The sequence below is a fragment of the Procambarus clarkii genome, chromosome 15 (genome assembly GCF_040958095.1).
Source record: "Procambarus clarkii isolate CNS0578487 chromosome 15, FALCON_Pclarkii_2.0, whole genome shotgun sequence".
NCBI lineage: Eukaryota > Metazoa > Arthropoda > Malacostraca > Decapoda > Cambaridae > Procambarus > Procambarus clarkii.
In genome coordinates, this window is record NC_091164.1 from 7,404,901 (window position 1) to 7,421,566 (window position 16,666).

Consider the following 16,666-nt stretch of genomic DNA (forward strand, 5'->3'; position numbering starts at 1 on the left):
ATGCTCTCTATGCATGTAAATGTCTGTAAACAATGCTCTCTATGCATGTAAATGTCTGTAAACAATGCTCTCTATGCATGTAAATGTCTGTAAACAATGCTCTCTATGCATGTAAATGTCTGTAAACAATGCTCTCTATGCATGTAAATGTCTGTAAACAATGCTCTCTATGCATGTAAATGTCTGTAAACAATGCTCTCTATGCATGTAAATGTCTGTAAACAATGCTCTCTATGCATGCAACTGTCTATAAACAATGCTCCCTGTGCATGTTGTAACACTTGCCACAGTCACTCTTGTACATCATGCTGGGCGATCACCAAGTGTGTAGGGAGCACATCGATCACTGCTACTATCAGCATAACCCTTCAGGCCGTAATAATTGTTAAATAATAACACCCCAACTAACTTGGTGGAGTCTGCCCTTGTAGCGGAATGCTCAAGCCAATTAGCCGGGGACGGGGAGTGGAGGGGGGGTTGTTGGGACGACCAAATGATGTTAAATATATCGTACAGTTCTTTGAACCACTGGATGTGAAAGATAGATTACTCATAAATTTGATAATTAATGCTGACACCACTTCTCCTGCATTCGGAGTAATTAAGCTAATTGACTCAGGAAAAAACGATTAAATTAGTACGGATTAATCGGGATTTTAATCTTTAAATACTTGCAGGATGGATGGAATTCGTTGTAAAGTACTTACCTCATGACAAGGGGGAATATTTGACTCATAAGATGCTCACAGGATCACAGCAGTTCCTAAACACTTCAAGAAATTAGGATTCAGAATGATGGAGGGGAAATGTATACAAATAGGAGCACAAATGAATTACTTTATTTAAAATAATTGCAATATTAATTAATCCCTAACTCGTAAACATCTCATCCGAGAGAGGCAATGGATAATTGGACACACAAAATTGTACATGAAACTTACACACATTAGCCTGCACCCAAGCCGGTAGTCTGGCTTGCTCAGTTTGACCTGACAACCTACCAGGCTTTCTCAGCTTGACCTGACAACCTGTCTAGCTTCCTCAGCTTGACCTGACAACCTGTCTGGCTTCCTCAGCTTGACCTGACAACCTACCTGGCTTCCTCAGCTTGACCTGACCACCTACCTGGCTTCCTCAGCTTGACATGACAACCTACCTGGCTTCCTCAGCTTGACCTGACAACCTGTCTGGCTTCCTCAGCTTGACCTGACAACCTACCTGGCTTCCTCAGCTTGACCTGACCACCTACCTGGCTTCCTCAGCTTGACATGACAACCTACCTGGCTTCCTCAGCTTGACCTGACAACCTGTCTGGCTTCCTCAGCTTGACCTGACAACCTACCTGGCTTCCTCAGCTTGACCTGACAACCTACCTGGCTTCCTCAGCTTGACCTGACAACCTGTCTAGCTTCCTCAGCTTGACCTGACAACCTGTCTAGCTTCCTCAGCTTTACCTGACAACCTGTCTAGCTTCCTCAGCTTGACCTGACAACCTGTCTAGCTTCCTCAGCTTGACCTGACAACCTGTCCAGCTTTCTCAGCTTTACCTGACAACCTGTCTGGCTTCCTCAGCTTGACCTGACAACCTGTCTAGCTTCCTCAGCTTGACCTGACAACCTGTCTAGCTTCCTCAGCTTGACCTGACAACCTGTCCAGCTTCCTCAGCTTGACCTGACAACCTGTCTGGCTTCCTCAGCTTGACCTGACAACCTGTCCAGCTTCCTCAGCTTGACCTGACAACCTGTCTAGCTTCCTCAGCTTGACCTGATAACCTGTCTGGCTTCCTCAGCTTGACCTGACAACCTACTTGGCTTCCTCAGCTTGACCTGACAACCTACCTGGCTTCTTCAGCTTGACCTGACAACCTGTCTGGCTTCCTCAGCTTGACCTGACAACCTGTCTAGCTTCCTCAGCTTGACCTGACAACCTGTCCAGCTTCCTCAGCTTGACCTGACAACCTGTCTGGCTTCCTCAGCTTGACCTGACAACCTACTTGGCTTCCTCAGCTTGACCTGACAACCTACCTGGCTTCCTCAGCTTGACCTGACAACCTGTCTGGCTTCCTCAGCTTGACCTGACAACCTGTCTGGCTTCCTCAGCTTGACCTGACAACCTGTCTGGCTTCCTCAGCTTGACCTGACAACCTACTTGGCTTCCTCAGCTTGACCTGACAACCTACATGGCTTCCTCAGCTTGACCTGACAACCTACCTGGCTTCCTCAGCTTGACCTGACAACCTGTCTAGCTTCCTCAGCTTTACCTGACAACCTGCCTGGCTTCCTCAGCTTGACCTGACAACCTGTCCAGCTTCCTCAGCTTGACCTGACAACCTGTCTGGCTTCCTCAGCTTGACCTGACAACCTACCTGGCTTCCTCAGCTTGACCTGACAACCTACCTGGCTTCCTCAGCTTGACCTGACAACCTACTTGGCTTCCTCAGCTTGACCTGACAATCTACTTGGCTTCCTCAGCTTGACCTGACAACCTACTTGGCTTCCTCAGCTTGACCTGACAACCTACTTGGCTTCCTCAGCTTGACCTGACAACCTACTTGGCTTCCTCAGCTTGACCTGACAACCTGTCTAGCTTCCTCAGCTTGACCTGACAACCTACCTGGCTTCCTCAGCTTGACCTGACAACCTACTTGGCTTCCTCAGCTTGACCTGACAACCTGTCTGGCTTCCTCAGCTTGACTTGACAACCTGTCTGGCTTCCTCAGCTTGACCTGACAACCTACCTGGCTTCCTCAGCTTGACCTGACAACCTACCTGGCTTCCTCAGCTTGACCTGACAACCTACCTAGCTTCATCAGCTTGACCTGACAACCTGTCTAGCTTCCTCAGCTTGACCTGACCACCTACCTGGCTTCCTCAGCTTGACCTGACAACCTGTCTGGCTTCCTCAGCTTGACCTGACAACCTACTTGGCTTCCTCAGCTTGACCTGACAACCTACCTGGCTTCCTCAGCTTGACCTGACAACCTGCCTGGCTTCCTCAGCTTGACCTGACAACCTACTTGGCTTCCTCAGCTTGACCTGACAACCTACCTGGCTTCCTCAGCTTGACCTAGCAACATTTCTGGAGGTCTGGTGGTCGCTCCGTACACACTGCTCTTCACCACCCTTTCCTAGCCACCAAGCCGGCCTTCACCCTGGCCTCACTAACTGCCACAGTAGAAAACAAGTATTAATTAATACGTTCTTGGACCAATTAAAGAGAATGAATGTTTACTCTCAAATGATGGAGGATTACATAGGCCATATTAACAAGGGAAGCTGGCAAGTGAATACTGAGAGTTAAACATTATTTTCTACAATTCAGGAATAACAGATCCGGGGTAGTTGGCCCTCTTGACACCCGTATGACAGCTTTGACCGGACGCCACAGGCTTACCAATTCAACATGAAAATCCACTCTAAAAGTAAATATTATACCCGATGGTAACATAAATGATTTTATAAAACATCTGCACACATTCATGTAACATAACTTCAAGTGTTCTAAAAATTACTCTAGGACAGAGCAACCGTGATCTTGTAAAGATTAGGCGCAAGCAGCTCCCTCACGAAACGAGGGGACAGCTACGCAAGTACTTACGAACGTGTACATCTTTCCTCGAATCTTTGACGGCTTTGGTTACATTTATTAAACAGTTTACAAGCATGAAAACTTCCCAATCAACTGTTGTTATTGTTAAAAACAGCCTCCTGGTGCTTCGGAGCTCATTAGCTGTTTAAAAATTGTAAACAAAGCCGCTAAAGATTGAGAAAAGCTGTACAGGTTCGTAAGTGCTTGCGTAACTGCTTCGTGAATCTGGGTCCAGGTAGTCAACAAGGATGGTACTTTCGTTACATTGCACTTGGTCGCAAATTCAAGGCCAGGGGTCAACTCCCCTCGCAAACACTGAAAGAGACGCACACGCTCGCCCGCCCACACCCATATCTTTCAACAATATACAATACCAGCTTTATACAAGAATACAGCATCCCCTTGAACAGCTGAGCGTTACAATGAAACTATCTATAAACAATGCTCTCTATGCATGTATCTGTTTATAAACAATGGTATCTATGCATGTAACTGTCTGTAAGCACAGGTTACTTGTGCATGTAACTGTCTGTAAACACAGGCTACTTGTCCATGTAACTGTCTGTAAACACAGGCTACTTGTGCATGTAACTGTCTGTAAACACAGGCTACTTGTGCATGTAACTGTTTATAAACACAGGCTACTTGTGAATGTAACTGTCTGTAAGCACAGGCTACTTGTGAATGTAACTGTCTGTAAACACAGGCTACTTGTGCATGTAACTGTCTGTAAACACAGGCTACTTGTGCATGTAACTGTCTGTAAGCACAGGCTACTTGTGCATGTAACTGTCTGTAAACACAGGCTACTTGTGCATGTAACTGTCTGTAAGCACAGGCTACTTGTGCATGTAACTGTCTGTAAACACAGGCTACTTGTGCATGTAACTGTCTGTAAACACAGGCTACTTGTGCATGTAACTGTCTGTAAACACAGGCTACTTGTGCATGTAACTGTCTGTAAGCACAGGCTACTTGTGCATGAAACTGTCTGTAAGCACAGGCTACTTGTGCATGAAACTGTCTGTAAGCACAGGCTACTTGTGCATGAAACTGTCTGTAAGCACAGGCTACTTGTGCATGAAACTGTCTGTAAGCACAGGCTACTTGTGCATGAAACTGTCTGTAAGCACAGGCTACTTGTGCATGAAACTGTCTATAAGCACAAGCTACTTGTGCATGTAACTGTCTGTAAGCACAAGCTACTTGTGCATGTAACTGTCTGTAAGCACAAGCTACTTGTGCATGAAATTGTCTATAAACACAGGCTACTTGTGCATGAAACTGTCTGTAAGCACAGGCTACTTGTGCATGAAACTGTCTATAAACACAGGCTACTTGTGCATGTAACTGTCTGTAAGCACAGGCTACTTGTGCATGTAACTGTCTGTAAGCACAGGCTACTTGTGCATGTAACTGTCTATAAGCACAGGCTACTTGTGCATGTAACTGTCTGTAAACACAGGCTACTTGTGCATGAAATTATCTATAAGTAATACTACGTATGCATGAAAATGTTTATAAGAAATGCTACATATTCCTGTAATTGTCTATAAGTAAAGCTTACTATGCATGTAATTATCTATATGTAATGTTAGCTATGCATGTATTTGTTTATCAACAATACTATGTATACCTGTAGTTGTTTATAAGGAATGCTTACTATGCATGTAATTGTTAATACCCAATCCTCCCAATGCATGTGATTGTTAATACCCAATCCTCCCAATGCATGTAATTGTTAATACCCAATCCTCCCAATGCATGTAATTGTTAATACCCAATCCTCCCAATGCATGTAATTGTTAATACCCAATCCTCCCAATGCATGTAATTGTTAATACCCAATCCTCACAATGCATGTATTTGTTAATACCCAATCCTCCCAATGCATGTAATTGTTAATACCCAATGCTCCCTATGCATGTAATTGTTAATACCCAATCCTCCCAATGCATGTAATTGTTAATACCCAATCCTCCCAATGCATGTAATTTTTTATATGCAATCCAATGGCACCATCAGGGCCAAATCCTTGAACACATACTCTCCGAATGGCAGTGACTCTCCACTTTGCTGCCCCAAGGCCCACTAAATTTAGATACATTCGTAGCGATTTAGATTCTATCAGGTGTAGTTAGTATGACCTGATTAGTCAAAACACAGGAAGCTGGCAGTGAAGTCAGTGACAAAGTCGGGAGGGGCATCACTGCAGCTGGATGCTCAGCAGAGAGAGAGCCCCGATTTATAATGTCCCTCTCAGCGAGCACAAGCCCTCCTATGGTCCATAAACCCTCCCACGCTGCATAAGCCCTCCCATGACCCATAACCTCTCTCACAGTGTACCAGCCCTTCAACGTTGCAGAATTAAGCCCTCCTACGGTGTGCCAACAGTCCTACGGTGTACCAATAAACGTTCAACCCATCATCGTTCCCGCCTCACAGTTTCATCACATCAACAAACATGCACAGTTTGTGTCCCCTCGTTCGTGGGGGAGGGAGGGTACAGGCAGAGTGTACCTGAGTGTACTCACCCCATTGTGCTTGCGGGGGTTGAGCTCCGGTTCATTGGTCCCGCCTCTCAACTGTAAATCAACTGGTGTAAAGATTCCTGAACCTATTGGGCTCTACGGTATCTACTTCAGAAACTCTGCATGACGTCTACCACCACATCACTGTCTAATGCATTCCAATTAAAACTAATCTGATACTGAAAAGGTTTTTTCTAATGTCTCTATGGCTCATCTGGGTATTCAATTTCTACTTGTGTTCCCTTGTGCGTGTACCACCCGTGTTGAATAATCTGACTTTTATCTACCCTGTCAATTGAGAAATGTGTATATGGTGATCATGTCTCCCCGAACTATTCTGTCTTTCAGTAACGTGAGGTGCAGTTCTCGCAGCCTTTTCTCGTTACTCACGGCTCTTAGTTCTTGAACTAGTCTAGCGGCATACCTTTGAACATTCTCCACCTTTGCCGCATGCATGACAAACTATGGATTCCTTGCTGGAGTCGCATACTCCAGGATTGGTCTGACATATGCAGCATACAAGGTTGTGAGAAGGTTGTATCGGGGGAAAGCGCCAAGCCATTACGACTATACAGCACTTGGAAGGGGTCAGGATAAGGATTTGGGATGGAACGGAGGGTGGAGGAAATGGTTCCCAACCACTTGGACGGGCGGGGATTGAACGCCGACCTGCATGAAGCGAGACCGTCGCTCTACCGTCCACCCCAAGTGGTTGGACTACAAGGTTCTGAATGAATCCTTACTCCAGTTTCTAAAGGAAGTTCTGATGTTAGCCAGCCTCGTATATGCCGCTGATGATATCCTCTTGTTGTGGGCTTTAGAAGACAGGTTTTGTGAGATATCAACTCCTAGATCTTGCTCTCTGTCCGTTTCATGGAGGAATTCTTATTCGATTTTGTACCTTGTGTCTGGCCTACTGTTCCCTCCACCTAGTTTCATTACCTTACATTTACTTGGGTTGAACTTTAGTAACCATTTGTTGGACAATTTGTCCTGTTTTCTAGGTCATCATGTAGCCTCATACTATCTTCCTCGGTCTTAATCTTCCTCATAAATTTTGCATTATCAGCAAACATTGAGAGGAACGAGTCTGTTCCCTCTGGGAGATCATTTATATATATCAGAAACAGAATAGGCCCAAGAACTGAACTCTCTGGGATTCCACTGACGAAGTCTTGCCACTCTGACACCTCACCCCTCACAGTGACTCTCTGTCTTCTGTTGATTAGGTTCTCCCTTATCCAATAGAGTACCTTCCCTTTCACTCCTGCTTGCATTCCCTTTTATTCCTGTCATCTAAGTCCTTGATTCTCTCTAGCATTTTAGCATCATCTACTAACATATATATGCTCCTATCTCTCCTCTGGTAAAGCATTTATATTCAATGAACATTACCTGTGCAAGAACGGAGCCTTGAGATTCTCCACTATTGATATTTCTCCAGTCAGATATATAACCTCTGATCACAGCAAATTTTTCATCCAATTTAGCAGTCTGATTGTCACCACTCTCGTGTGGCCTAACTTCCAGAAGAGACTTTTGTGTGGGATTCTGTCAAAGGCTTTTTTAGGTCCAAGTATATACACTCGGCTCAAGCTCAGCTGTCTTGCAATGTCTATATGACGGTATCGTCAAAACAAAGATTTGTTACTCAAATCCTTGTGTTTCAAAGCTATTCTGTCTATTTCCTTTCTATATCTGAAATATCGTTCCTATCCAGGTATTTTGCCCGTTTGACTTTAAATTAGTTTTCTTGCTGCTTTTCCCACCAATCTTCTCACTATTTTTATTGAAATTTATATGTCATTTTCCATGTGTCATCTAAGTTCTCCAGTTTGTAAAGATGTTTGGAATATAACTTGAACCGCGGTGCTATGTTCGCGTCTGCACATTTCTTCAGTACCACAAGTTGAGACTCCAGCTGACCTGATTGTGTTGTTTGTAAGTCTTACACTCTCGTCTCTGAAACACTTCTTTAAGTTTCACTGGAAAGCAGATTTTAAGGTTGGTGCGCTGAGAATCTCATCCCGTATGAAGCCCTTTTTAGGCCCAGATAGACACAGTCAACCCAACCATCTCTTTCCTGTAGTATCTCTGAGGCACCATCATAAAAGCTAAGTTGATTTGTTTCATAGGATCTTCATGTTTGAAAACTATACTGTGTATTCACCTAGTTGTGTTTGCTGGGGGTTGAGCTTTGCTCTTTCGGCCCGCCTCTCAACTGTCAATCAACTGTTTACTAACTTACTTTTTTTGTCTGTCATGATGTCATTACTCTCTAGGTGTTCGACCTATTTGGATTTAACTATTGTTTCTAGTGTTTTGACTTCCACACTTATTAGTAATACGGGTCTATAACTTAGAGATTCCTCTCGACTACCATTTTTATAGATTGGAACTATGTTTGCCTTTCATCATCTGCTAAGATTCCTGTGCACAAGGATGTCTGGAATATTAATTGGAGTGGAATGCTCAGCTCAGTTGCACATTCTTTCAGCACCCAAGGTGAAACTCCATCAGTTCCAACCTCTTTATTTCTTCCTAGCCCCTTGAGTAATTATTCCACTTCGTCTTGTGATACCTCTATGTTTTCTATGGCGGACTCTGGAATTGGTATTTGGTCCGGCTGTCTGAAATCCTCATTTTGTACCGATACACTTTGGAACTGTTCATTTAGCGTTTCACACATTTCTCTTTCATTCTCAATAGTCCACGTCCCCGTTTTCAATCTCTGGATTTTATGCTTTACATGCAACTTGCTTTCAATAAATTCATAGAAAAAGCCTGGGCCAAATTCACGAAGCAGTTACGCAAGTACTTACGAACGTGTACATCTTTCCTCAATTCTTTACGGTTTTGGTTACATTTATTAAATAGTTTACAAGCATGAAAACTTCCCAATCAACTGTTGTTATTGTTACAAATAGCCTCCTGGTGATTCAGAACTCATTAACTGTTTAATAATTGTAAACAAAGCCGCCAAAGATTGAGAAAAGAAGTATAGGTTCGTAAGTGCTTGCGAAACTGTTTCGTGAATCTGGCCCGTGGATCTGTTTTACATCTGCCCGCTATACCTTTCTCAAAGTTCCTTTATGCCTCTCTCTCGTCACTGTTGTGTAATTGTTTCTTGCTTGTTTGTTATGCTGGTATGTTTGCGGGTTAGGCCTCTTCCTATATTGAACCCATTTTCTTGTCTTTTCCTCTCTGGTCCTCTCACAATGTATGTTGAACCAATTCTGTTTTCTTGGCCGGCATCTCCGCTTAGTATGAATGTTTGTGTGCCTTAATAATGAACAACTTTTTTGGCCAGGCGGGAAATGCCTCCTTATTAATTTAATCGTATATTCTGATCTTACTTATTTCCCTCCGATCTTACTACAGTCTCTCTCATGACCATAATGAGGCCCTCTTGTTTGGCATCCAGTTTCTCCTTTGTCCATGTGTTGCTTGCTGCTAGTGGGCTGTAGGCATTTACGATTATCAGTTTGTCATCCTGATTGTGTGTGTGTGTGTGTGTGTGTGTGTGTGTGTGTGTGTGTGTGTGTGTGTGTGTGTGTGTGTGTGTGTGTGTGTGTGTGTGTGTGTGTACTCACCTAGTTGCTCACCTAGTTGTGTTTGCGGGGGTTGAGCTCTGGCTCTTTGGTCCCGCCTCTCAACCGTCAATCAACAGGTGTACAGATTCCTGAGCCTATTGGGCTCTATCATATCTACACTTGAAACTGTGTATGGAGTCAGCCTCCACCACATCACTTCCTAATGCATTCCAGGTGTGTGTGTATGTGTGTGTGTGTGTGTGTGTGTGTGTGTGTGTGTGTGTGTGTGTGTGTGTGTGTGTGTGTGTGTGTGTGTGTGTGTGTGTGTGTGTGTGTGTGTGTGTGAGTGTGTGTGTGTGTGTAGTAGTAGTAGTAGTAGTAGTAGTAGTAGTAGTAGTAGGCAAAAAACAGATCAACAGAAGCCAGAGACAGATAGAACAAACACAAACATAGCAGGCAAACAGAAAAACAGAAAAGTTAAACAAACAGAAACATAGCAGAAAGAGAAACAGAACATACAGACAGTCAGACCGAATTACAACAGAGACAGAAAAACAGAACAAGACAGAAACAGACAGAGAAACAGAACATTCAGACAAATAAACAGAACAAACGGAGAAACAGAAGAGACAAGGGTAGAGAGTAGAGGAGAGCAGAGCCGAGGTAGCCAAGACTGAAGCGACATATCCCACACACAAAATCCTATCCTTCTTGCAGGAGCCGCTGTTCGATTCCCGATAGTCCAAAAATGAGAAACCGTTCTTCTCATGCTCGAGCTCCTTGTTCTCATATCCTTTCCCCCCCAAAAAAGCAAATCTGGTGCTGTTGTAGTAAGGTTCGAGCCTTGGGCAGGGAGGATTGACTGGGCACCCACCTATCTCTCATCACCCCCCCTTGTTCATCCAGCAGTAACTGCAGGCATGGTTGTAACCCCGATAAGCGGGTTGTGTTCCAGGGAAGGGTAATAGGGTAAGGCTGAAGATGGACTATGGGAAGACAGAGCTCTGAGAGCTCCTTTAAAAAATACCACTAAACAAAATATTTAAAAAGTATTCTGAAATGTACTACAAAAGTATTACCAAAAGTACTACAAAAAATTATTATAAAAATAATACAAAAAATTGTATATTGTTATTTATATATCTCTCGTGTAGTCCTAATTTCCTTCCACTTTCTCCTGCCTCTTCTGTTCACTCTCTCTCTCTCTCTCTCTCTCTCTCTCTCTCTCTCTCTCTCTCTCTCTCTCTCTCTCTCTCTCTCTCTCTCTCTCTCTCTCTCTCTCTCTCTCTCTCTCTCTCGCTCTCTCTCTCTCTCTCTCTCTCTCTCTCTCTCTCTCTCTCTCTCTCTCTCTCTCTCTCTCTCTCTCTCTCTCTCTCTCTCTCTCTCTCTCTCTCTCTCTCTCTCTCTCTCTCTCTCTCTCTCTCTCTCTCTCTCTCTCCCTCCTGCCATTCATTTCATTTTTCATTCCCTTTCCTTCACTCTCTCTTTTCCCTCTTTATTCGTTCCTAACACTTTCTTACCACTTTTCTCGTTCTTTCTTACTACTTTTCTTGTCCTTACCACTTTTTTTTGTCCTTACCACTTTTCTTATCTTTTCTTACTAATTTTCTTGTCCTTACCACTTTTTTTTTGTCCTTACCACTTTTCTTATCTTTTCTTACCACTTTTGTCGTCCTTTCTTACCACTTTTCACCATTTTTCCAGGCCAGTGCCGGAGTCCAACTGGGAGCTGGTGTACCAGGTGGTGTCAGCCCTCGTGTCATCCTTCCAGGTGAGTCAGGTGGTGCACAGGTAACACAGGTGAGGCAGGTGGTGCACAGGTAACACAGGTGTTGCACAGGTAACACAGGTGAGTCAAGTTATTCGTAAGTGAGTCACAGGACTCTCAGGTGACTATTAAGACCCTCACCTGAGACAATATGCCAACAGGTAGGTCACGTGATCCTAAGATGATATATATATATATATATATATATATATATATATATATATATATATATATATATATATATATATATATATATATATATATATATATATATATATATATAAATTTATATATATATATATTTATATATATATTAGTATATTTTGGTAGCAGTCTTTCTTGTAAACATATGTTGTTAAATATGACCGAAAAAGTAAGATTAATAATTCTAACACGAATTTTCTCAATATTTCTTATGTTTCTTTTTACTGTCGATGGTAATTGAAAAATCAATTCTCCAAAATTCATTTTTATTTCTAGTCTGACGCGACGCTTGAACGCGTTTCGTAATAACGTATTACATTTTCAATGACTTTAGTTTACACACACACACACACAACTGTAACCTGAAAACACTTAGAATTAGAATTAGTAAAACAGAGTTTTACTAATTCTAACGCTAAACAGCTTGTCTTATATACTCGCATTTGGGTGAGGTGATATGTTGAAACAGTTTTGGATGAGGTGAACAAACTTTTGACCAATACAAGACAGAACACGGTTCAATGGGTATAAATTGGATAATTGCAAGGGAAGAATGGAAGTAACTGCAAAGGGCCTATTGGCCTATACTTCCTCTTGATGCTTCTATATTGGTACGGAGTCTTGAAGTGGGTAGAATATAGTTGTACATTAATTGGCTGTTGACCAATTAATCGTTGTTGACCAATTGCTGGTCAACACCAGCAATCAACAGCCGATTAATTCACAACTATATTCCAGACCCCGAGGGAGAACTCTGTGACCGAAGGGAAAGAGGAACTGATCAACGGAACTGTGAATACCTCCCACAGGTCGCTCCCACGATGTACCGGATGTGCATATAATATATTTCGTACATACAGCAATGAAGCGCGTCAATGACTGGGCAAGTACAACTCAAACTGAACTTGCAGGCATATACCTTGCCACTGAATTTTTAAAAGACAAAGGCAGTGGACTTATATACTGTGACTCGCAGAGTGCACTCCTGGCATTGAACGCACATAGTAGTGACACCCAGAAAATAGTCAGTGATATTCGAATGAATGTCTTAGCTGCTAAAGAAAACAGATTTGAAATTAAATTCCTATGAATACCATCACATGTTGGCATCTCAAGGCATGACACTTGATATGCTTGCAAAGGCAGCCAGTAGAAAACCAGTGGTAGAAATTGATATGGGTTTTTCATTAGCAGTGACAAAGAGAATACTTAAACAAATATCTAATGAAGATCTCATCGACCTAACAAATTCACAAAGACCTGAAAGTTGTAGCATTAAATATTATGATAGATATCGTGAGGAGATATTCACATATGGGACTAATAGAACAAGAACCCGGCAATGTGATGTTATAGTGGCCAGAATACGCCTGGGATATAGACGTATCTGGCAGCTTTCTCAAAACCCAAATGTCGAGTACACAATGTGTCAACTTTGTGAAAGAGAAAACATGCACTCTCTTGAACATTATATTGTAGAATGTTCCATACTGACTGACTTTCGCCCTCCTGGGCTGAGGTATGCTGAACTCTGTAGTTACTATATGAGTACTGGAACACTTGATGATATATTGGACTTGTACCCAAGATTAACCATGTAATGTATCAATTATACAATGTATGTATGTGATATAACTATATAACCTGAGCTAGTAAAAGCACCTTAATCACCTTCAATGATTAAGTGGTTAATTGCACACTAGTTTCTCTATCAGCTATCTCACCCTATCAGAGTAAAAGAGACAAATGTATGTGAATGCATGTGTGTGTATATATGTATATGTACGTATATATGTGTGTGTATGTATATGTATGTGTATAAAGTATATATATGGAAGCTGATCAGAATTACATTTCACCTTTGTAAATGTATATTAATGACACTATGTAAAAGACACATCTAACACTTTATGTAGAGCATACGTAAATCTGTGTATCTATGTATTTACGTATGTAGGTGAGCTTAGCATTTTAAGAGCACCGAATCACCTTCTGTGGTTGATTGTTCAATAAACCCTTGAACTCTATGTTTAACACTTCTCTAACCCTGTCCATGGAGGACAGAAGAAAATGTATATATGGTGGTTAGCATTGTAAATGTGTGGCTACGTCTGTGGTAGAAAATAATAATAATAATAATAATAAAAACAAGTCGCCTTACTACATCCGCTGCTTGAGTGTTTTCTCAGGCGATACATCGTTCCCACTTTGATCCGGCGGTGGGTCGCTAAATTGGCCGGCAGTCGGACTCCGGACGCACGAACGTACGCCGGACGCACGCTCCACAGTCCGATATTAAATTCTCGTCTCTGCTTGTTCCAGGGGTTCTGCGTGGCTCTGCTCTTCTGCTTCTGCAACACTGAGGTACGTCTGTCCCTCTGCGTGGCACCTTGCAGGTGAGTCAGGTGGTTTATGGGTGAAGCAGGTGACTCACGTCGTCCACGGGTGAACAGGTGATTCAGGTGGTTCATGGGCGAGGTAGGTGGTCCACGAATGAAACAGAAGTGTTAGGTGATCCACGGGTGAAACAGGTGAGTCAGGTGATCCCCGGGTGAAACAGGTGAGTCAAAGGCCCTATCCTGACTTTCCCGTGAGTCAAAGGACCTACTGTGAGTCACTCGTGAGTATAGGGGATCTACTGTGAATCTCAGGTGAATCTTGTGGTCTGCACGTGAAGGAATAAGTAAGGTGAGTAAGGTGAGTTAGCACCATATATTGGTCCCTGTCTCAACGACAAGGTGAGTTAGCACCTTATATTGGTACCTGTATCAACGACAAGTAGTTTTTGGTAACTAATATTAGCATAACTAATTGTTCTTGTTATCTTAAGAGGGTTCATGAGATTATGGCTTGGTTTGGCCTCAGCTTTATTTACAATTATATTTCTGATGCATATCATTATTCTTTCATTGACTAAATGTGTTTTATAAAGCTGTTTGATCCTCCTGAATCCGCCACCTGCCACATTTGTACGCTGTTAATCACGTCTAGTAATTAGGCTATCCTTACACCTAGCAGTTAAACAAGATCAGTTATGATTCCTTGTTAGCATTTCCTTAGTATTAAGAAAAACTAACATTGTTTAAACACTAGCTAACAATGTTTAACAGCCCCTTAACTCTGTCTAACAGCCCCTTAGCTCTATCTAACAGCCCATTAACTCTATGTTACATGCTGTAATACTGTATAACAACCCTAACAATGCCTAACACCCCCTAATATTTTAACACCCACTAATATTTTAACATCCCCTAATATTTTAACATCCCCTAATATTTTAACATCCCCTAATATTTTAACACCCCCTAATATTTTAACACCCCCTAATATTTTAACACCCCCTAATATTTTAACACCCCCTAATATTTTAACACCCCTAATATTTTAACACCCCCTAATATTTTAACATCCCCTAATATTTTAACATCCCCTAATATTTTAACATCCCCTAATACTTTAACATCCCCTAATATTTTAACACCCCCTAATATTTTAACACCCCCTAATATTTTAACACCCCCTAATATTTTAACACCCCCTAATATTTTAACACCCCCTAATATTTTAACACCCCTAATATTTTAACACCCCCTAATATTTTAACATCCCCTAATATTTTAACATCCCCTAATATTTTAACATCCCCTAATACTTTAACATCCCCTAATATTTTAACACCCCCTAATATTTTAACACCCCCTAATATTTTAACACCCCTAATATTTTAACACCCCCTAATATTTTAACACCCCTAATATTTTAACACCCCCTAATATTTTAACATCCCCTAATATTTTAACACCCCCTAATATTTTAACATCCCCTAATATTTTAACATCCCCTAATATTTTAACACCCCCTAATATTTTAACATCCCCTAATATTTTAACATCCCCTAATATTTTAACACCCCCTAATATTTTAACATCCTCTAATATTTTAACATCCCCTAATATTTTAACATCCCCTAATATTTTAACACCCCCTAATATTTTAACACCCCTAATATTTTAACATCCCCTAATATTTTAACATCCCCTAATAATTTAACACCCCCTAATATTTTAACACCCCTAATATTTTATAATGCCCCTAACACTGTCTAACAACTTATAATATCTGACAAAACTGTTTATCACTCCCTAGCACTGTCTAACACCATCTAACACCACAAAATATGATCTAACACCTGTTAATCTTTTATCTCAACCTCTATCACTTTATAGCCTCTTGTAACACTGTCTAACGCCCTCAAACACTGTCTAACGCCCTCAAACACTGTCTAACGCCCTCAAACACTGTCTAACGCCCTCAGACACTGTCTAACGCCCTCAAACACTGTCTAACGCCCTCAAACACTGTCTAACGCCCTCACACACTGTCTAACGCCCTCAGACACTGTCTAACGCCCTCAAACACTGTCTAACGCCCTCAAACAGTCTAACGCCCTCAAACACTGTCTAACGCCCTCAGACACTGTCTAACGCCCTCAAACACTGTCTAACGCCCTCAAACACTGTCTAACGCCCTCAAACACTGTCTAACGCCCTCAGACACTGTCTAACGCCCTCAAACACTGTCTAACGCCCTCAAACACTGTCTAACGCCCTCAAACACTGTCTAACGCCCTCAAACACTGTCTAACGCCCTCAAACACTGTCTAACGCCCTCAGACACTGTCTAACGCCCTCAAACACTGTCTAACGCCCTCAGACACTGTCTAACGCCCTCAAACACTGTCTAACGCCATCGAACACTGTCTAACGCCCTCGAACACTGTCTAACAGCTGTGTTCTCACAGGTGACAATGGCAGTAAAGAAGAAGTGGCAACAGTACCAGTTTAACCGGGGCCCGAGGACCTTCTCCTTGACCACCACCTGTGTCCTGTCAGTCAACGTGAGTACCTGTGTCCTGTCAGTCAACGTGAGTACCTGTGTCCTGTCAGTCAACGTGAGTACCTGTGTCCTGTCTGTCAATGTGAGTACCTGTGTCATGTCAGTCAACGTGAGTACCTGTGTCCTGTCAGTCAACGTGAGTACCT

At 42.3% G+C, this 16,666-nt stretch overlaps 1 protein-coding gene across 1 annotated transcript in view; it reads left to right on the forward strand.

Moving 5' to 3' along the window:
- LOC123752132 (calcitonin gene-related peptide type 1 receptor) overlaps nt 1–16,666 on the forward strand; it is a gene marked incomplete at its 5' end in the record, with an annotated part of 74,115 nt that overhangs the window by 55,200 nt on the left and 2,249 nt on the right. Inside the window, 3 exons of the mRNA XM_069324846.1 lie at nt 11,357–11,423; nt 13,947–13,988; nt 16,426–16,521. Of these exons, the coding sequence (XP_069180947.1) occupies nt 11,357–11,423; nt 13,947–13,988; nt 16,426–16,521 (205 nt within the window). The remainder of the gene's footprint in view (nt 1–11,356; nt 11,424–13,946; nt 13,989–16,425; nt 16,522–16,666) is intronic.